The following is a 23099-nucleotide window of genomic DNA, read 5'->3' on the forward strand; positions in this document are numbered from 1 at the left end:
CTGCTTCTATGACTTTCTATTGAGTTGTCTAATTCTGAAATTTTATTGTTAATCTTCTGGATTTCTGATTGCTGTCTCTCTATGGATTCTTGCAGCTTATTAAATTTGGCATTATTTTCTTGAATAACTTAAAGTTCCGCTACTACTTTGTCTGTATGTTCCCTGGAAATTTCTGCATTCTGTCGAATTTCCTTTCTAATTTCTATAAGAGTTCTTTATATTAATCTTTTGTATTCTGCCTCTGGTAAGTCCAAGAAGTTCTCTTCCTCCAGAGAATTCATTGATTATTTTGGGAGCTTGCTGAAGCCATCATGGACTGCCTCTTTATGTGACTCGATATTGAATATTGTCTCTGAGCCATCAATAATTTATTATAATTTTATTTTGTATTTGTTTAGTGAGACCTAGCTTCTTGTTTTGTTTTGATATGCCCAAATAGGCTGCTCGTGTGTACTAGTTTGATTTTTTGATGCTCCAGATCTCTAACATCCTGTCACCAGATAGGTAGTTCTGTATCTAAGTATGCGAACACAGGAGTCTGTTAAATTTTCCTATATGGGTTCAGCTTGGGTGTTCAGGCAGTCGGTGACTAAGTGTGTGATGCAGGCTTTCACCCCCAGTCCTACAGAGGCATGAGTGATTGGTGCAGGCACTGGACTCTGGCTGTGGTAGGGGATCACACACTGAGCCAGGCAGGGGGCTGACGGCTGCCCCTGAGAGTCTGAAAGGAAAGCGTGTCCCTATTCTCTAGGGTGAGTAGGTAGGTAAGTTTTGCAGCTGGACTATGAGCACCCCACTCTGTTGGCTGTAAAGACTCGGGGGCAGCACTTTTTCTTGGACTCCTGTAGCAGGTGGCTAGGCACTTTAGGAGATATCACCAGTCCTCAAGCCCCTGCTGATCGATAAAAGTGCCTACTTAAGGGGCAGGGCTGTTTTAAGGGTCACAAATCTGCTAGTTCACAGCTGAAACAGTTGAAGTTAAACTTCAGATATTTGCCCTGTTGTACTGTGGTAGTGAGGACTAACGCTGTTGAGATGGGTCCCCACAAGTCTATACAGGGGTGTAAGGCAGAGTCTGCAGACCCTTGATACCTGTGCCTAGCAAAGGAGCTGTTCCGACCCTGTGTTCCTGGCTTAGGGGAGCCAGTAGCTTATTTAATCCCCCTCCAAGGCCAGGAGAATGGGTCAGGGCACCTTTTGGGATCTACTTCCCACCCAGCAGAGTCCTGGTGCAGAGCGCAGAAGGAGGAGGTAAAGGGGAGAGAGGTTTCTCCCAAACGGGCTTTTTTTTTTTTAGTCCCCATGAAAGAGTGCATGCATGTACTTAACTTAGCCTCTTGGGAGCTGCTTTTCACTGGTTCAGAGTGTCCAAGCAGACTCTCTGCTGCCGGGTCTCTCTCGATTTGGAAACTGCTTCCCGAGCGCGTGCACAGCACAGCTGTTTGCCTGCTTCACTGCTGACCAGCGTGGCTGAGGCACTGCAGTTTCGTCGCCATGGCTCTGGCGCTCTTCGCTTCTTCCAAAGAGTCTGCCTCTCCTCTATCACTCAGACGGATTCCTCAACTTTGCCTTGTTCAAGGCTCCTAGATATTCATGTAGAATCAAATCACTTGTTTTTCCAGGTCTTTGTTGTAAGAGGGATATAGGAAGTGTCGAATTATTCCACCATGTTGGCCACACCGGTCTGCTTCCACTTCTTGATAAGTTCTCATTTGTGTGAGCTTTGTGCAGAGTACAAATGGTCGACAGGAGTTTTCCTATGCTTCCCTTATTCTTTTTCTTGTACTTTAAGTGAAAGTTTACAATTCAGGTTAGTCTGTCATACAAACATTATTATGTGACCCTAATTGCTCTCCCTATACTGTGACTGCGCACTTCTCCTTTCCACTCCTGATTTCCCGTGTCCATTCAACCAACTCCTGACCCTCTGCCTTCTCATCTCACCTCCGGACGGCAGCTGCCCATTTAGTCTCATGTATCTACTTGAGCTAAGAAGCACAGTCTTCACGAGTATCACTTTATGTCCCATAGTCCAGTCTAATCTTTGTCTGAAGAGTTGGCCTCAGGAATGGTTTTAGTTCTGGGTTGACAGAGAATCCGGGGGCTATGCTTTCCGGGTTTCCTCCACTCTCAGATCAAGTCTGGTCTTTTTACAAGAATTTGAGTTCTGCACCCCACTTTTCTCCTGCTCCGTCAGGGACTCTGTTGTGTTCCCTGTCAGGGCCGTCACTGGTGGTAGCCAGGCATCATCTAGTTCTTCTGGTCTCAGGCTGATGCAGTCTCTGGTTTATGTGGCTCTGTCTCTTGGGCCAATACTTTCCTTGTGACTTCGGTGTTCTTCATGCTTCTTTACTCCAGGTGGGTTGGGACTAACTGATGCATCTTAGATGGCCGCTTGCAAGCTTTTAAGACCCCAGACGCTATTCACCAAAGTAGGATGCAGAACATTTTCGTAATAAACTTTGTTATGCCAATTGACCTAGATGTCTCCTGAAAGCATGATCCCCAGGCCCCTGCCCTGCTACTCTGTCCGTCAAAGTGTTTGGTTGTATTCAGGAAACTTCTTAGCTTTGGTTTAGTCCAGTTGTGCTGACTTCCCCTGTAGTGTATGCTGTCCTTCCCTTCACCTAATTCTTGTCTACTGTCTAGCTAGTGAATAACTCTTTCCCTCCCTCCCCACCCTCGTAACTATCAAAGAATGTTTTCTTCTGTGTTTAAGCCTTTTTTTGAGTTCTTATAATAGTGGCCTTATAGAATTTCTGTCCTTTTGTGACTGACTAAATTCACTCAGCATAATGCCCTTCAGGTTCCTCAACGTTCTGTTTCACGGCTTCATCATTGTTCTTCATCGGTGTGTAGTATTCCATTGTGTAAATATACCATAATTTGTTTATGCATTCGTCCATTGATGGGAACCTAGGTTGTTTCTACCTTTTTCCTATCGTGAACAGTGCTGCAGTGAACATGGGTGTGCATATATCTATTCTGTGATGGCTCTTATTTCTCTAGAATATATTCCAGGGAGTGGGATTGCTGGATCTTATGGTACTTCTATTTCTAGCTTTTTAAGGAAGCACCTGTCATGGACTGAATTGTGTCCTCCAAAGATATCTGTCAAATTGGCTGGGTCATGATTCCCAGTATTGTATGATTGTGTATAATTTTGTAATCTGATGTTATTTCCTTATGTGTTGTAAACTCTATCACTATGATGTAATGAGATGGATTAGCAGCAGTTATACTGATGAGGTATACAAAATTAGGTACCATCTTAAGCCAATCTCTTTTGGGATATAAAAGAGAGAAGCAGAGACACATGGGAACCTCATACCACCAGGAAAGCAGTGCCGAGCGCAGAGTGCGTCCTTTGGACCTGAGGTTCCTGCACAGAGAAGCTCCCAGACCAAGGGAAGATTGATGACATGGACTTTCCACCAGAGGCGACAAAGTGTTCCCCTGGAACTGACACCCTTAATTTGGACTTGTAGCCTACTGGACTGTGAGAGAATAAACTTTGCTAAAGCCATTCAACTGTGGTATTTCTGTTATAGCAGCACTAGGTGACTAAGACAGTGCCAAATTGATTTCCAAAGTTGTACCATTTTACATTCCCACCAACAGTGTGTCAGTGTTCAGTCTCCACAACCTCTCCAACATTTATTATTTTGTGTTCTTTGGATTAATACTAGCCTTGTTGGGGTCAGATGGTATCTCACTATAGTTTTTATTTGCATTTCTCTAATGGCTAATGATCGTGAGCATTTCATGTGTCCGTTAGCCACCTAAATGTCTTCTTTGGCGGAGTGCCTGTTCATATCCTTTGCCGTTTTTTAATTGGGTTGCCTTTGTTGTTGAGGTTTTGCAGTATCTTGTAGATTTTAGAGATTAGATGCTGATTGGATTTGTCGAAGGCAGAATTTTTTTCCAAGTCTGTAGGTTGTCTTTTTACTCTTTTGGTGAAGTCTTTTGATGAGCATAAGTGTTTGATTTTTAGGGGCTCCCAGTTATCTAGTTTCTCTTCTGGTGTTTGTGCATTGTTTTTTTATGGTTCGTATTCTGTTTATGCCATGTATTAGGGCCCCTAGTGTTGTCCCTATTTTTTCTTCCATGATCTTTACCGTTTTTGATTTGATATTTAGGTCTTTGATCCATTTTGGGTTAGTTTTTGTGCATAATGTGAGGTACGGGTCTTGTTTCATTTTTTGCAGATGGATATCCAGGCTGAGAATGGGGGAGAGGGTGCATTAACCCATTACAGATGAGGAAACTGAGGCCCAGGAGGCTGAGCAACCAGAGCTCTCCACCTCATTCCTACATCAGGGCACCTGAGGTCACAGGCACCCCAAGGACAAGAGCAGGAGTGTAAGGGTCTGGGAAGGAGAGAACATCAGAGAATTGAACCCTGTCCTCAGTGAGAGGCCTGCGGCCACCTCAGAGACATCTCTGGAGTCCAGAGCCCAGCCTCTCCCATCTGAGTCCCTCCAGCTGATACCAGTGGAACTGCTTGGGATGAAGTCCCCATGTTCTGGCCCGGGGACCCCAACCCTGCCCCTCACAGCCCCCTTCTGGCCTGCCCTGGGCTCAAGATGCGGCCTGGGGGGAAGAGGGAGCACCCAGACACCCTGGGGCCAGCAGCATCTGACAAGCCTTAGTGAGGGCCTACGCATCTGCTGAGACATGTGTAAGGCATTAGCCCCTCATCCTTGCTGTGCCTTAGAGGGCCCACGGGAATTTCTTTTTAAGAAGTGGGTTTTTGTACTTGAGGGAAACTGGCTGGAGGCCTCAGGGGAAGGATCAAACCTGAGAACAGAAAAAAAGCCTCCAGGGTCAGAGTCCTGGACTGACAGCAGAGGCAGGCGGTTCCTGGCTGAGGGTTGGAGGCAGAGCCATGGTTCTGGCTGATAGGGACATGAAGTCGAGACTTAGTGGCCCCCCCTTCCAGCTCATCATGAGCCTAGGGGAGCTGGGGTGCAGGGCGTGGTGACCTCTGGGATCGGGACTGGCTCAGGGCCGGGGCTATGAGGTGCAGAAATGCCTCCTGCCCCCCTTCCTGCACAATCCACCATGGAGCATGACTTGTTAGGATCCCATCGTAAGTGGGGGACTGCCCAGGGCACCCATGGTCATTGGGCCCTGAGGTATGGCCAGCATGGTGAGGGAGACAGGTGGGTGAAACAATCAGCTATGGTCTCACAGGAGCCTGTCCTGGAGGTACGGTGCCATGGGGGCTTGGAGACAGGAAGGGTGAGGAACCTGAAAGGGGGCCCTCAGTGTGTGTGTTCATGATGGAGGGAAGGACATCGTGAATACCCTGAGGAATACGAGGTCACTCAGGTTGCAGTGTCTGGTGTATGAAGGGTGGAACGGCTGTGAAATAAGGCTGGAGAACCCCCATGCGAGGCTGAGGGGCCAGGACCTCATGGGGTATGTGTGGGGAATCCCTGGGGGATGCTAAGCTGGGGAAACATGACAGTGCATTGTGGGGTTAAAGCAGAGCAGGCAGCCAGTGGGCCATGCAGTCATCTGGGAGATTGGAGTGGCCTGGGCAGGACAAGGAGGTTGGAGATGCCACAGCCTGGAGAATGGCCAGATGTGGGCAAAGGGGGAGATTCCCTGCTCTGTGGGGCAGGGCCTGGGTGGGCAGAGGCATCATCTGATCAGGACCCTGGGAAGTGAGGCTTTTGGGAGCTGAGATGCAGGGGAGGCCTTAGTGCTTGGCCTGGGGACACTCCAGTGATGATATCCAGTTGAATACTAGGGGCTGGATCCTGGGAGAGAGGCCAGGGCTGCACCAGGGTCCTCTCAGGGAGGGGACAGAGTGACTGATGGGGGACTTAGAGCCCACTTATGTCAGATTCTAGGGGGTTGGGAGCCAAGTTCCAGGAACCAGCGGTGGGTGGGGTCGGGCAGGGATAACGACAAGGAGTGCTTGCTCACTTGTGCTAAGTGTGGATGGGTGGCTGAGCTTCCATGGTCTTCTCTGTGTGTCTATGTGCTTCTATCTCTGTGTTTCCATGTGCTTCTATGTGTGTCCATGTGCTCCTATCTCTGTGTATGTGTGTGTACATGTACTTCTCTGTGTGTCCATGTATTTCTGTGTATGTGTGTGTGTCTATGTGTTTCTCTGTGTCCCTGTGCTTCAATCTGTGTGTCCATGTGCTTCTGTGTATGTGTGTCCATGTGCTTCTATCTAGATATGTATGTGTGTGTCCATGTGCTTCTATATGTATTTGTGTGTGTGTCCATGTGCTTCTGTGTCTGAATATGTGTGTGCCCATGTGCTTAGACTGTGTGCTTATGTCTCTGTCTCCATGCATGCACACATTAGTTACTGGAATGTATCTATCACATGATCACATGTGGAAAAGTAAGTCTGTGTGTTTTTCTATCTGTGCACACGTCTCACATGCAGGTTTTGGGATGTGTCCAGGTATTCTAGTCTATGATGACTCATGTGCACGTGTGTGGGGGAGATATGAGTGTCATTTGTGTCTACTTATACAAGAAAGAAAGGTCCCAGGTCATTCAAGGGACACAGTGACATGAAGGATGGATGCCAAGTCCAGGAACTAGAAAAGAGGATGAAATGGAAGATAAAAACAGAAACACGGGGAGGATTCTCCCGCAGGTTCCACGTCTACCCTTCGGCTTCCAGGTCAGATGTCAGAGCGCATGCTTCTGCCTCGTCTACTTGCCTCAGGTCCCGTGAACGTGAGGGGAAAGAAATAGAGTGTGTTGCCCGTAGAGTCAGGGAGGGAAGGCTCCACCAGCAGCAGAGAGACCAGCCCATTTCTGGGAGTGAGAAATGGGATGAAGAGGCTGCTGACAAAGGCAGTGAGAGTCTCCAGTGGGAATATCTGCAGAGGGGGCTGCAGTGGGGACCACCCACTCAGCAGAATCCAGAGAGGGTTGAACTCAGAGACTGCAGGTGATATAGAGGGCAGAAGTGAAGGTGGCTGACCTGGGGGTGTGTGGCACTCAACTGCCCACTCATAGACTCAGATCCCAGCTGCCCACTGCCAGATATCTACTACAGGTGGGAGACATCAGGAGGTTCTTCCCCCCACCACCCCCCAAAAAGAGAGAGGGTTGCCACTGGCGTTCTAGTGGCACATTCTGGTACCAAGAGTCCATCACAAGGGTTGGCTCCCCCTCCACACCTAAGCCAGCCTTCCTGTCACTTCATTCTCAAATAGGAGATACCTCAGCTGGGTGAGGAAAGTATGCAAAACAAGACAAATGGCCCAGATACTCAGAGGAAAAAATGAGTCCAAGGACACAGAGTGTCATTCAGTGAAGAGAAGAAAACAAAACAAAACCTCTAACTGATATCAGACCAAGAACAGGATGCCAAGGAAAAAGAGCAAAAGCCACACAACGCAAGAAGCTGCTCTCAGAAATTAAACATATAATTCCTGCAAGGAAACATACAAGTGCTAGAAGATAAAATTCAGGAAATCTCCTAGCACATGGAATAAAAGCGCAAGAAAACCTAAAACATGAGAGAGAAAAAACAGGAGACAAGGATTAGTCCGGGAGGTCCAACATCTCATCAACTGCAGCAGCAGGGAGAACCGAAACAAAACAAAAACTCAAACTTAATCTGTTGCTGTCAAGATGATCTGACTCACAGTGACCTTATAGGACACCGTAGAACTGCCCCATGTGGTTTCCAAGAATGTAAATCTTTTTGGAAGCTGACTGCCATATCTTTCTCACACAGAACGGCAAATGGGTTTGAACCACTGACCTTTTGGTTAGCAACTGAGTGCTTAACCACTGAACCACCAGGACTCCTATTAGGAAAGGAGAAAAGAAATAGGGGAGGAGACAGAATAGAAAATGCCCTGGAGCAAAGGGAGAATGGGTGTTCCAATCAGTGACCCTCCAGAATGCAGAGCTGGTTGAATGAAAAAAATAACGTCTCAAACTAAGGCAGGTCACTGAGAACTTACAGAGCCCCATGGATAGATTTTATCCTTGAGTTCCCCAAACTCAGGAAGATTGTGGAGAGAACAAGCAGGTCCCTAGAGAACTGAGCATCAGGCGTCATTGAACTTCAACAGCACGGTGTTAACAGAGCCTCAAGTTCTAAGCGAAACGGGTGCATTTATTCTCCGTATCCACCAGAATACAGATATGCTCAGACACGCGAGAACTTATGTTCACTTCCACATGCCACTGTTAAAAAAAAGTGATTTGAGGACACGCTGTAACAAAACAGGAGCGTACACCTTTTAGGAGGAAGATCTGAAGTGCACGTATTAAGTGGGAGCCACCTATTCCAGCCACAGGAGGGTGTTCAGTGCACCCAGACAGAGCACCATGCGGAAGCGTGAGGGGTCATCAGAGCAATGCAGAGGTTGGCAAGCTGTGAGAACATGATCAAGGCACTAAGTCAAAGGAAAAACAAGGCAATCAGAAACTCCAGGATGAAAATGAAACCATATGAAAAAGGCAGTTTTAAGCATGACTTGGAGTTCCTGGCTGGTGCAAATGGTTAACACGCTCGGCCAATAACCAAAAGGTTGTAGGATCAAGTCCACCCAGAGGTGCCTCAGAAGAAAGGCATGGCAATCTACTGCCAAAAAATCAGCCACTGCCAACCGCATGGAGCACAGTTCTACTCTGACACGTGGGGTCTCCATGAGTCAAAGTGCCTAGATCTGTGGGGCACGGTTCTGAGTGGTTAACACTTTAGTTCTCAAAACAGTAGGTATGACGAGAACGTCTATTTTACAAAGAAACTGAGGCTGAGGAGTTTAACAGGCCCACACCACACACAAATGGTGGGGGTGAGATGGGGAGTCAAGCGGTCTGACCTTAAAGCCCACTTGGCCTCACAGCCTTACACCCACAGATCACACACGGGACAAGCTGAGCCTGACATGATGTTGAGCCCGTATACAGACATAAAAGGAGTCCAGTCTGGCCTTGGACTGTGCTTGGCATCACGCACTGATGTCACTGTCTTGAAGATCTTCACAATGTTTGCACAGGCCTGAGGACAGTGTGGCTGGACTTGAATAGCCCCTTTGGGTGGCACATCACAGAGCGGTCACGGCCACTGCTTTGCTCCTGGAGGTGGCACCTCTGTCACCAACTTGGGAGATCCTCCTGAATCTGAAGTTACACAGCAGGACAGAAATGTGCCCAGGTGAGTCCAGGGCCATGGGGGACACAAGGCAAAGGGAAAAGTCAAGCACTGACCCTCTCCTTGTTTAAAATGTTGCTCCTTTGTTCATATTGGACTTTTTGCATTACTTCTGATTTTTTAGAATGTTGGATTAGAAAACGATTTATCTTGATGACTGAGGTTTTTGAGCCCTTTTAGATATTGTGCTTTAGGCGAGCGCCTTGCTCACTTCAGCTCCTCGTCACTGGAGTGGACAATGGAAAAGTGGACACTTATCTGTCCAAGGCTGGGGTCAGGCGGGGGGCCGGAGTGGGGGCGCAGGGGTGTTACCTCAGTGCAGAGGTGGAGGCACTAGACTTGTGATGTAACTGTATTAAAGAAGTGGGGAGATGGGGTGGTTTCAGGGACCAGGATTCTTATCAGTCTTCCTAAGAGGAAGTCAGTCCGTATGTGCAACGCTGACAATGAAGGAAGAGCCGTGTGGTGGGCTCATTATTCCGCGACCTGGGTACTCAGAAAACAGGCCATCAGAGACACCGCCCCCCAGGGTGGCAAAGGGTTATAAGTCCTTTCCTGTCGGCTGTTTAAGCCAATGAAGCACTACAAAGGAATGTGAGAGAACAAAAATAATTTTTAACAACTTAAATACATTCTGAATTTGAAAACTGAAAGAAGAGTAAAATTAAATGTCAAGCAGGTTTAGGGAAATAGACAGAAACCTCGACCCTCCTGGGGAAGGGTTAAGGGACAAAGAGGTAACTCCTTCGTCTTCCAGACACAGAGAGGCCACAGTGTTTACAAAGGAGAGCGCATCAGACACCAGGGACAGAACATCAGCAGCATGGGGGCTGGGAGACAGAGAAAGGTGGAGTCTTGTGCGCTGTGAGGCCAGTGTGGCTCAGAGGTTGGAGCGCTGGGACTTCCAAGCAGACCTCATGTGGGGTAGAAGCGGGATTCCAGGAAGTCCTCAGAAAAACAGCATCATTGTGGAACTAGTGTTACTTTCGGGAGAAACTACAGTCCTAGATAAGCAGTGGTTGTAGGATGGCGTTTTCAGGAGGGTCACTCAGCCTGATGAGGATGGGGCCCTTTAACGTGACAGCAGTGTGAGCCCACGTCTTAGGGGGGCAATAACTGCCCCTCCCTCCTCAGGCTGCTCCACTGGACCCAGTGCAAGTGAACAACTAGTGGTCTGAGTGGCCTGAGTGTCCCAACATTTGGCCCTACAGGCTGAGCGCAGAGATGTGGTGAGATGGGCGAGGGACATCAGGTAGGGGTGGCCTGGGGGCTGGGCTGAGAGATGGCTCCAGGCAGCAGTGTTCTGGAGCTGGTGCGATCCATATGCCAGGTGAAAGACATTGATTCATTTTGAAGAGTGAGGAAACAGGAAAAGCAAGTCCAATAACTTGTTCATGGTCACACAGCTAAGTAAAAGGGTCGGTAGGAACTTGACCCCATAAAGTCTCTGCCGGGGAAATACAGGGGTCCCCAGGTAAAAAGAGGATTGAGCAGCCGTGAGGGAAAAGGGGTCCAAGATTCACATCTCATTCACTGGGAACCCTCCTGTGGGGTCTTTGTCCCCTCTTCTCTCCATGGGCAAAGACCGGAGAACCCCAGATGTCAGGGATCCTTTTGTCCAGACTCCAATGTAAACAATCAAATCCAGGTTATTTAAAAAGCTGATGGTCTCTGCAGTGCTTTAAATCACCCGCCAAGAAACGGGTCCTATCAGGGCCTGGTGGGGATTGACTCTTACATCTGAACAATTGGAACCTTGGGTTTAAAACTGAAAGTCTCAACTCCAGTGGCAGAGAAAAGACCAATCTTATAGTACTTTGGGGTTATTATTACTACCTTTAAAAAACCAAAAACCCGTTGCTGATTTCCACTCATAGCAACCCTACAGGACAGTAGAACTGCCCCACAGGGTTTCCAAGGAGCAGCTGCCGGATTCTAACTGCTTTTTTGTGAGCAGCTGAGCTCTTAAGCACTGCATCACCAGGGCTCCACTGATATATTCAGGCATCCCAAAACAGAGATTTAAAAACTCTCAGTGTCTCCCTCTTTGTGCCCTCTAGACACTCCATGTGAAAAACACCTGCTTACACACAGAAGGATTTAAGAAGGGTTAGGACGATCATCATCATTTAATGGAGCCACTCAGAACTGCAGATCTGTGGCTGAGAAATCTCAACCCCTTCTGTCTGTGCCTCTCACAGAAACTTTATTAGCTGCCCATTAGGCTCCACCTCATGGAGATCCTATGTATAACAGAGTGAAAATTTGCTTGGTCCTGTGCCATCTTTGTGATCACTGGCATGTTTGATTCCTATTGCGGCAATATCCTGTTCTGATCCATAAGCATATCATTGGCTAAGCTTCAGAAATAGATTGCCAGGCATTTCTTCCTAGTCTGTCTTACTCGAGAACCCCTGCTGAAACTTGTCCACCTGGGTGACTCTGCTGGTATTTGAAATACTGGTGGCATAGCTTCCAACCATCACAGCAACATGTAAGCCACCACAGTACAACAAAGGGACAGATGGATATGGGGTCAAAGAGACTAAACCAAAACCAAAACCAAACCCATTGCCATTGATTCGATACTGACTCATAGGGACCCTAAAGGGCAGAGCAGAACGGCTTCATAGTTTTCAAGGCTGTAAATCTTTACAAAAGCAGACTGCGACATCTTTCTCCCACACAGCAGCTGGTGAGTTCCAACCACCAATGCTTCAGTTAGCAGCTGAGTGCTTTAACCACTTGGCTACCAGGGTTCCTTCACAGACTAGGCCCCATGAAATACTTGTCCATAAATAGAAGGGCCTTAAAGTGCTAGGAATTGTATCACTGATATTAAACATTTGAACCATATGTTTAAAAGTGAAAATTTTCCATCTATATACAAAAAGAAAAACTAAAGACTTTAAGGGGTTTGGTTCTTCACCACTTGAGCACTGCCTAACAAGGTACTGTTAGGTAAACTATTGGGATATTTACACATGGTTATTGGCCAAGGAAGGAGCCCCAGTGGTGTAGTGATTAAGTGCTCTGCTGCTAACTGAAAGGCCAGTGGTTAAAACCCACCTAATGCTACAGGAGAAAAGACCTGGAGATCTGTTCCCGTGAAGATTACAGCCTAGGAAACCCTATGGTGCAGTTCTACTCTATCCTATATGGTCAGAGTTGGAATGGACTCAACAGCACACAACATTGACCAAGGACGTTCTGAGACAGAAGGCACCCACCAGCCCTCCTAAGCTCTACCACACACATGCACAGCCTTTACCAAGCTCTACCGAACATGTGCAAAGCCTTTGCCAACGCCTATGCCTTGGCCTGCTCTATACTATGAACTTAAATTGATATCAAGTATATACTGTTAAGTGGGAAAAAGTACATTTATGTGAAGAAAACATGATAAATAACCAATATACATTCATGTATGTATGCATTCTGGAAAAGGGATATTTCTGAGAAACACAAAGGTTACACAGAAAATAAAATGGAAATAGCAATTGGTGGTGATATTAACAGAACACAGGTAGTACAGAAGGAAGTCAGGCTTCTGAATAAATCTTTTCATATAGTTTTTAGTTTTGAACCATGTGAAAGTTTTATATGTTAAAGGAATAATTCAAAATGAAAACAAACCTTAAAATTAAATGTACACAGAAACAAGTAAACATAGTAACATATCAAACTGCCACTGCTCATCTGTGAGTCTGACATACTGAGGTGGCTGGCATGTTGCTGACGCAGGAAGCAATACCACCAGTATTTTAAATACCAGCAGGGTCACCCATGGTGGAGGGCATTAGTGGAGCCTACAAGCTTCAACAGCCTAGGAAGAAAGAACTGGAAATCTACTTTAGAAAATCAATGAAAACCCTATGGATCATAACAGAACACTGATATAGTGCTGAAAGATGAGCCCACTGGGTTGGAAGACACTACTCAAACATACCAATGATCATGAAGATGGTGCAGAACTGGGCAACATTTTGTTCTGTTACGCAGGAGGTCAAGGAGCCCTGGAGCTGCAATGGTTGAGCAATTGGTTACTGAACAAATGGTTGACAGTTCAAACTCATCTAGCAGCTCCACAGGAGAAAGACCTGGCAATCTGCTTCTGTAAAGATTATAGTCAAGGAAACCCTACGGGGCAATTCTACTCTGTCACATGGAGTCACTATGAATTGGAATCAACTCCATGACACACAACAACATCAGGTCATCATGAGCTGGGGCCAACTTGATGGTAGCAAACAAGATAAAACTGATCATATAACCATGCACAAGTTTGTGCTCAAGCCAATGTTTAAGCACGGTAATCTTGTGTTAATATCCTTAATGTAACTGTATAACCAATAAGTACAAAAACAAAGGCGAAAAAATTCAGTACTTACGAAATAAATTTTTAGTCAGTAGTACTATTAGCATTACAACATTGAAACTATTTGAATATTACTAGGAACGAAGGTTTTTATTAAGAGATGGAAATATAAAATAACAGAAATTGACAAGATTTGCCCATTTACATTCATCCCATAAATGTTCCTTGCTTCAGCCTAATAAATCAGCCTTGAGCAAACATTTATGAAAACCATTAGAAATCTTGCTTAAAATCCAACTTCCTGCCATATTTCTGGTTGCCAACTTGAAAATAGTAAATTTCCAGTGCCCCATGACACCCAGAACTCATAAAAAACTCTTTCCTCACCTTACCCTTTGGAGCCGAACTCAAACTTACGCTGAGGTCTTTTTCCTGCTGCAACAGAGTGAGCAAAGTCTAGTTTGCCTATTTAACATTGTCTGGCACCATTTACTGTACATACATAAACAAAAAATTGTCTTAGAAATAAGAATATGAGTTTACAATATAAGAAATTACGTATTTTACATGCTCACTGAAAGGCCAAGACAAAATTGACTCAATGATAACAGGTTTGGGGTTTATCACCAAGCCCATGTATTGCACACACCTTGGTTTTTAAATGGAAACAGAGGTTTCGGGAGAAAGGGTTGATTCCAGATCTGGAACAGGAACGTACAAAGTGATCAGGGACTTCTTTTGCATTCAAACACTAATAGGGTTGTGTCAACAATCTATGTGGTTGGTGCAACTAAGAAACTGAAAAACTTTAACTTTTATTAATTTAAATATAACAATAAACTTGATTCAATTATTGGAAAAGTATGCTTGGAGTAACCTGGGATTGTGAATCTACTTTTCAACAATAAGATTTCTGAAACATGCTGCTTTTGGATTCTGGAAGACAGAGTAAAAAGAAGGAAATGTAAAATGTCTCATAAATATATATCAATTAGTTAATGTCATTTATAATTTTTATGTTGACTATAAATGGACATATGGGGTTAACTAAGATTTTTCCATTCAAAATTTCTAATTTACATTTTTCAATGTCTAATATGGCTACTAAAATATTTTAAATTACATCTTTGACTTGCATTACATTTCTATTAGAATTGTGCAAGACCCAACGTCTACCTTACAAAAAATATAGAAGATAAACTGAAAAAAAACCGTAACAAAACAAAAACAGTAAAACCTGTGAGAGCCGGAATGGGATGGGAGTGACTTGTTTTACCAGCTCTTGCATGTTTTCCACCTTTGGGTGCTTGCCACTTTTGTTTTGCTCTCTATTAAGAATCCTACACCATAAACACTCAGTGAGTTTTTCTTCTCTGACATGTTTCTGACTTACACAGCTGCCAGTTGTCACAAGTTTGACTATCAGAATGCTGAACATTTTAACATTTTACAAGACAAGCAGTAAGAATGTTCTGTGTAAGACAGATTAAACAGATCTAGAAATAAAAAGGTAATGTGGAAATATGATTTGGATCCTAACTTCAAAAAACCCAACAACCGTAAGAGAATTTAACAGACAATTGGAGAAATTTTCATTTGTTGTGAGGGACAATGAAGATCTGGGTTGTTCTGGCAGGAAACTGACCTTATTTTTAGGGGCTTAAAGGGTGAAGTGAATGTCAGCAATTAACCATTGCTTGTTCCATCATAATAATTCATCTACATGGACAAACTTCTTACATTTAGAAAGCCTCTCTAAGCCATGAGTTTTTATATGATTAGTGAGGTTTAAGGAATCACAACAGAATCTCCCACATTCCATATATTCAAAATGTTTCTCTCCAGGGTGATTTCTTATGTATTCAGTGACGGATGAGGAATAACTAAATGCTTTCCCTCATTCTTTACATTCAGTTTCTCCCACTGTGAGGTTATTTACATTCAGTAAGCACTGAAGACTGACTAAAGGATTTCCCACATTCCTTACTAAAGGCCTCTCTCCACTGTGAATTCTTACATGTGTAGTGAGGTGTGAGGACTGACGAAAGGCTTTGCTGCATTTCTTACACTCATAAGGCCTCTCATTACTGTGAGTTCTCATATGTTTAGTGAGGCCTGAGGAATGACAAAAGGCTTTGTCACATTCCATACATTTGTAAGGTCTTTCTCCACAGTGAGTTCTAATATGTGCAGCGAGGTTTGAGGACTGACTAAAGGCTTTGCCACATTCCTTACATTCGTAAGGCCTCTCACCACTGTGGGTTTTTATATGTGAAGTGAGATATGAGGACCGACTAAAGGCTTTGCCACATTCCTTACATTCATAAGGCCTCTCACCACTGTGAGTTCTTACATGTGAAGTGAGGTGTGAGGACTGACTAAAGGTTTTGCCACATTCCTTACATTTATATGGTCTTTCTCCACAGTGAGTTCTAATATGTGCAGTGAGGCTTGAGGACTGACTAAATGCTTTGCCACATTCCTTACATACATAAGGCCTCTCTCCACTGTGAGTTCTTATATGTGAAGTGAGGTATGAAGACTGACTAAAAGCTTTGCCACATTCCTTACATTCATAGGGCCTCTCACCACTGTGAGTTCTTACATGTGAAGTGAGGTGTGAGGACTGACTAAAGGCTTTGCCACATTCCTTACATTCATAAGGCCTCTCACCACTGTGAGTTCTGGTATGTACAGTGAGGTCTGAGGAGAAACAAAAGGCTTTGCCGCATTCCATACATTCATAAGGTCTCTCTCCACAGTGACTTCTCATATGTGCACATAAGTTTGAGGACCGACTAAAGGCTTTGCCACATTCCTTACATTTGTAAGGTCTGTCTCCACTGTGAATTCTTATATGTGTAGTTAGGTTTGAGGAAAGACTAAAGGCTTTCCCACATTCCTTACATTCATAAGGTCTCTCTCCGGTGTGAATTCTCACGTGTACAGTGAGGTCTGAGGACTGACTAAAGGCTTTCCCACATTCCTTACATACGTAAGGCCTCTCTCCACTATGAGTCCTTATATGTGCAGTGAGGTTTGAGGACTGTCTAAAGGCTTTCCCACATTCCTTACATACATAAGGCCTCTCACCACTGTGAATTCTCATATGTATAGTGAGGTTTGAGGAATGATGAAAGCCTTTGCCGCATTCTTTACACTGATAGGATTTCTCTCCAGTACGAGTTCCCACAGCAGTGCTGAGGTAAGAGGGACAACTGCAGGCTTCTCCACATTCCTTACACTGATAGGCACTGCATCCAGAGTGAGATTTCATATGATGCTTAAATGATGAATGATTCATCAAGGATTTTCCACACTCAAGGCATTCAGAAGGATATGCTTCCATAGGAGTTCTTTTTAGCACAGAAAGTTTTGGAATCTGAATGAAGGTCTGTCCACAACGATTGTCTTCATCACTTTCAAAGAGATTCTCTAAAATATAACTTCTGTTCAAAATAGGCAGCATATAAATTTGTTACAATTTCACCATTACCATACACATTAAAAATGTATTTTGCCCTGAATTATTTCATAAATTAAATCATCTAGCAGACATGCTACCATTTTTACTGTGTTTCTAAAATACAGTGCTCTTTAACAATTGTATTTAAGTGAAATATTTCAAATATTAAATATCTGATATTTATGAAAATACTGTACTGTGAAAATTCTGTGAAAACAGAATTACAGCTGGTTTTATATACACATGTAAGATACGTGGATAGCACAATAGTTTGTAGTGCCATATGGCTGTTTCTCCCACAGAGCCACTGGATAGGCTTGAATTGTCAATCTTTTGGTTAGCAATCGAGTGCTTAACTATTTGTCCCACCAGTGCTCCTTAGGCATATAAATATTTTAATGTCATCATACCTTCTTAAGACTCTCTTCTGAAGCAATGCTGTCTCTCACATAAGTGACACTCACCTCACATGTGTTTTCTGGTTTTTATCCTGATCTTCAGTGCCATGCAATTCACGCATTTCTCCTACCATCGAGGAACAGGTGTCATTTTTCATGAATCGTACTGTTTTATTTTCAGTGGATAGCTTTTCCTCATCAACAGGGTTTCGAGAAGCTGACCCAATGATTTAAGATGAGGTTCACAACATGAAACAAAAAGGAGAGAAAATACTCAGAAGGAAAAGATAGTTGTGAGTAAAGAAAGCTTGTGATGCATTTTGCTGTTTCTGTACTTTGGCAATGTTGAGAAAGCAATTTACTAGAAAATACTTCCATGAAGACTGAGAATGATGGTGACATAAACAGGGTGTAATTAGAAGAGTAAATCAGAAAAGTATTGGACACAATGCACACAGAACATTATAAGAGGAAAAGGGGAGTCTTTCTCCATGAACCAGGTGTGTTAGGATTGATGAAAGTCAGAAAAGCAAGCTCAGGTATCTGTGAAGCACATACTCCTCAACCCAAAAGAGACTTTTTCTGATTTTTTCAAATCTCATTCCCTCCATGCACGCCCAGTCCTTCAAACGATTCTTGTCTCCTGGTGCCCCCGACACAGTGGTCCTGCACAAGTGCTATCTGCACTCTCCTCAGGTCTTCCTCTTGCTACTCTGGGAGAACAAATGTGTACAGATGACGTGGTGACCATGGAGAAAGGCTTATCATTAGGGAAGACAAGGAGGAGCAATGAACACTTCCCTGACACTGAGCCAGTACTTTGGTCCTCAGGCTCTCTGCTGATTGGCAGGTGTGAATTGATTTGCAGCAAAATAATCATGTCAAATTTGTAATAAAGACTGTTTACAACTCAAAGAGCCTTAAGGCTTTTAATCACAATGGAAATGAGAATTCATTTTAATACAAAGAGCTCTGTATTCATGGGAAACCAACATATGCATGTTCCAGAGAGCAAGTGACCATACTTGTCTTACTTAATAATGTTTCCCCATTCCTTGGCCCACATAGTGGAGTAATATCAACGGCAATGACATATTTGCTCACAAAAAATTTAAAAAAATTGAAAACGAACAACTATGGCTGCTAACCAAAAGGTCGGCAGTTCGAATCCACCACGCAATCTTTGGAAAACCTATGGGGCAGTTCTGCTCTGTCCTACAGGGTCGCTATGAGTCAGAATCGACTTGACAGCAATGGTTTTTTTTTTTTTTTTTTTGGTCAATCCATACCTACTGAGGCCAGGCTTCTGAAGATCTCCATCATCACATCTCTGTAGAGTTGCCTCTGAGAAACATCCAGCAATGCCCACTCTTCCTGGGTAAAGTCCACAGCCACATCCTCAACAGCCACTGAGTCCTAAAAATTCCCACATATTCTGATTCAGCAAGTGTCTTGGTTATCTAGTGCTGCTATAACAGAAATACCACAAGTGGATGGTTTTTAACAAAGAGAAATTTCTTTCCTCCCAGTCAAAGTAGGCTACAAGTCCAAATTCAGCGCGTCAGCTCCAGGGGAAGGCTTTTTCTGTCAGACTTCTTCTCTTCGGTGCTCCCGACTAGGAGCTTTTCTGCGCAGGGACCCAGGTCCAGGGGACGCACTCTGCTCCCAACACTGCTTTCTGGATGGTATGAGGTCCCCCAATTCTCTGCTTGCTTCCCTTTCTATCTCTTGGGAGAGAAAAGGTGGTGCAGGCCACACCCCAGAGAAACTCCCTTTACATTGGATCAGAGATGTGACCTGGGTAAAGGTGGTGTTACAATCCCACCCTAATCCTGTTTAACATAAAATTACAATCACAAAATAGAGGCCAACCACACAATTCTGTGAATCATGGCCCAGCCAAATTCATACACACATATTTTGGGGGACATAATTCAAACCATGACAGCAAGGTACCATGTACACCAATGTGTGTGAAAGGAAGTGTGAGGCTGACAGTCCCAGGGAGCTGACATTTCATGGGGATTTGACACAGGTTTTGTGTTCTACTAAGGTCTACTCTAGGGGTTAGCCATCAGCCTCATCCCTTCATTGTCTACATTCACTTCCTCAGGAAAGCATCCTGGCTCAAAGACTTAACAATACTTCCAACACAATGAACTTATCTCTTCACAGTCTGACTGTGACCAGCTGTAGTCTCATTCCTCTCTACCTTTATGGCCTAGAACACTCAGAACACATAGCATCAACTGGAGAAATGGTCTACAGTGAAAGCGCTATTTCCACATTCAGATCATGTCTTCCTTTTGAAAAGAAAAAGTTCACTTTCTTGCACAGTACCCAGCAGAATATTTAACAAAACATGAAGGAGCAATCTTTGATCCAGTGCCACATTAAGAAGTCTCCTCCACTGCAGTGCAGCAAGTATTTTTTTATTTTTGTTGTAGTTTAAATGAACTTTACATTTCAAGTTAGTCTCCCATACAAAAATTTATACATACATTGTTATGTGACCCTAATTGCTCTCCCGTTACTGTGACAGCACACTCCTATCCACCCGATTCCTCATGTCCATTCAACCAGTTTCCAACCCTCTCTGCCTTCCCATCTCACATTCGGACAGAAGCTGTACGATTAGTCCCTTGAATCTACTTGAGCTAGGAAGCACATTCCTCATGAGTATCACTTTAGGTCCCGCTGTCCAGTCCAATCCCTGTCTGAAGAGTTGGCCTAGGAAATTGTTTCAGTTCTGAAATGACAGAGAATCCAGAGGCCATGCTTTCCAGGGTTCCTCCAGTCTCTTTCAGACCATTAAGTCTGTTCTTCTAACCAGAATTTGAGTTCTGCACCCCACGTTTCTCCTGCTCCACCAGGGACTCTCTGTTGTGTTCACTATCAGGGCTGTCACTGGTGGTAGCCGGGCACCATTTAGCTCTTCTGGTCTCAGCCTGATGAAGTCTCTGATTTGGCCTTTTCTGTATCTTGGGCCAATACTTTCCTTGTGACTTTGGTGTTCTTCATTCTCCATTACTCCAGGTGGTTGGGACCAATTGATGCATCTTAGATGGCCACTTGCGAACTTTTAAGACTCCAGATGCCACCAACCAAAGTAGGATGCATAACATTTTCTTAATAAGCTTTGTTATGCCAATTGATCCAGATGTCCCCTGAAAGCATGGCCCCCAGATCCCTACCCCTGCTACTCTATCCCTCAAGGTGTTTGATTCTATTTGGGAAACTTCTTAGCTTTGCTATAGTCCAGTTATGCTGACTTCCCCTGTAGTGCGTGCTGTCCTTTTATCTAATACTTGTCTACTATCTAGTTAGTGAATAACCCTCGCCCTCCCTCCTCACCCTCATAACCCTCAAAGAATGTTTTCTTCTGTGTTTAAACCTTTCCTTGAGTTCTTATAATAGTGGTTTTATACAGTATTTGTCCTTCTCTGACTGACTCAATTCACTCAGCATAATGCCCTTCAGAATCCTTCATGTTATGTTTTATGGCTTCATCGTTCTTTATTGTTGCATAGTATTCCATTCTGTGGATATACCATATTTTGTTTATTTCCATTGATGGGCACCTAGGTTGCTTCCATCTTTTTGCTATTGTGAACAGTGCTGCAATGAACATGGGGGTGCATTTGTGTGACAGCTCTTATTTCTCTAGGATATATTCCAAGGAGCCGGATAGCTGGACCGTATGGTACTCCTATTTCTAGCTTTTTAAGGAAGTGCCAAATCGATTTCCAAAATGGTTGTACCATTTTACATTCCCACCAACAGTGTGTCAGTGTTCCAGTCTCTCCACAACCTCTCCAGCATTTATAATTTTGTGTTTTTTTGGATGAATGCTAGCCTTGTTGGGGTGAGATGATATCTCAGTGTAGTTTTGATCTGCATTTCTCTAATGGCTAATGACCGTGAGCACTTCTTCATGTGTCTGTTAGCCGCCTGAATATCTTCTTTGGCGGAGTGCCTGTTCATATCCTTTGCCCATTTTTTCACTGCATTATTTATCTTTCTGTTGTTGAGGTTTGGCAGTACCTTGTAAATTTTAGAGATTAGACACTGATCAGATCTGTCATAGCCAAAATTTTTTTCCCAGTCTGTAGGTTGTCTTTTGACTCTTTTGGTGAAGTCTTTTGATGAGCATAAGTGTTTGATTTTAGGAGCTGCCAGTTATCTAGTCTCTCTTCTCGTGCTTGAGCATTATTTATGGTTCGTATTGTGTTTATGCCATGTAGTAGGGATCCTAGCATTGTCCCTGTTTTCTGCCATCTTTATCACTTTCGATTTTATATTTAAGTCTTTGATCCATTTTGAGTTAGGTTTTGTGCATGGTGTGAGGTATGGGTCTTGTTTCAGTTTTTTGCAGATGGATATCCAGTTATGCCAGCACCATTTGTTACAGAGACTGTCTTTAACCCAGTTAACAGACTCTGGGCCTTTGTCAAATATCAGCTGCTCATAGGTGGATGAATTTACATCTGGATTCTCAACTCTGTTCCATTGATCTATGTATCTGTTGTTGTACCACTACCAGGCTGTTCTGACTACCTTGGCAGTATACTAGGTTCTAAAATCAGGTATTGTGAGGCCTCCAACTTTGCTCTTCTTGAGTAACACTTTATTATAAGGGGCCTCTTCCCTTTCCATATGAAGTTGATAATTTGTTTCTCCATCTCATTAAAAAAAGTCATTGGAATTTGCATCAGGATTGCATTGTATCTGGAGATCGCTTTGGGTAGAACTGACATTTTCAAAATGTTGAGTCTTCCTATCCATAAGCAAAGTATGTTTTTCCACTGAGGCAGGTCTCTTTGGGTTTCTTGCAGTAGTGTCTTGTAGTTTTCATTGTATAGGTCTTTTACATCTCTGGTTAGATTTATTCCTATTTTATTTTCTCGGCTACGGTAAAGGTATTGATTTGGTGATTTTCTCTTGGAAGTTGTCTTTGTTGGTGTAGAGGAATCCAAATGATTTTTGTATGTTTATCTTGTGTCTTGACACTTTGCTGAAATCTTCTATTAGTTCCAATAGTTTTCTTGTACATTCTTTGGGGTTTTCTATGTATAAGATCGTATCATCTGCAAATAGAGATACTTTGACTTCTTCCCTACAAATTTTTAGGCCATCTATTTTTATAGGCTAATTGCCCTGGCTAGGACCTCCAGCACAATGTTGAGTAAGAGTGGTGATAGACGGCATCCTTGTCTGGGTCCTGTTCTCAAGGGGAATGCTTTCAAAGTCTCTCCATTTAGGATGATGTTGGCTGTTGGCTTTGTATAAATACCCTGATTTATGTTGAGGAATTTCCCTTCTATTCCTATTTTGTTGAGTTTTTATCATGAATGGGTGTTGGACTTTCTCAAATGCCTTTTTTGCATCAATTGATAAGATCATGTGGTTCTTTTTACTTATGTGATGCATTACACTGATAGTTTTTCTAATGTTGAACCATACCTGCATACCTGGTATAAATCCCAGTTGATCATGGAGAATTAGTTTTTTGATATGTTGCTGAATTCTATTGGCTAGAATTTTGTTGAGGATTTTTGCCACAATGTTTACGAGGGATAGTGGTCTTTAATTTTCTTTTTTTGTGGTGTCTTTACCTGGTTTTGGTATCAGGGTTATGCTGGCTTCATAGAATGAGTTTGGGAATATTTCATCATTCTCTATGCTCTGAAATATCTTTAGTAGTGGTGTTAACTCTTCTCTGAAAGTTTGGTAGAATTCTCCAGTGAAGCCATCCGGGCCAGG

At 43.8% G+C, this 23099-nt stretch overlaps 1 protein-coding gene across 1 annotated transcript in view; it reads right to left on the bottom strand.

Moving 5' to 3' along the window:
* Nucleotides 1-15115: 15115 nt before the first annotated feature.
* The window catches only part of LOC101349725 (zinc finger protein 883-like), a 28502-nt gene continuing 20518 nt past the window's right edge, over nucleotides 15116-23099 (bottom strand). The window contains 4 exon segments of the mRNA XM_023738641.1: nucleotides 15116-15462; nucleotides 15465-16921; nucleotides 17403-17553; nucleotides 18626-18752. Coding sequence (XP_023594409.1) covers nucleotides 15404-15462; nucleotides 15465-16921; nucleotides 17403-17553; nucleotides 18626-18752 — 1794 coding nt within the window. The 3' untranslated portion in view covers nucleotides 15116-15403.

The sequence above is a fragment of the Trichechus manatus genome, unplaced genomic scaffold (assembly GCF_000243295.1).
Source record: "Trichechus manatus latirostris isolate Lorelei unplaced genomic scaffold, TriManLat1.0 scaffold00120, whole genome shotgun sequence".
Taxonomy (NCBI): Eukaryota; Metazoa; Chordata; class Mammalia; order Sirenia; family Trichechidae; genus Trichechus; species Trichechus manatus.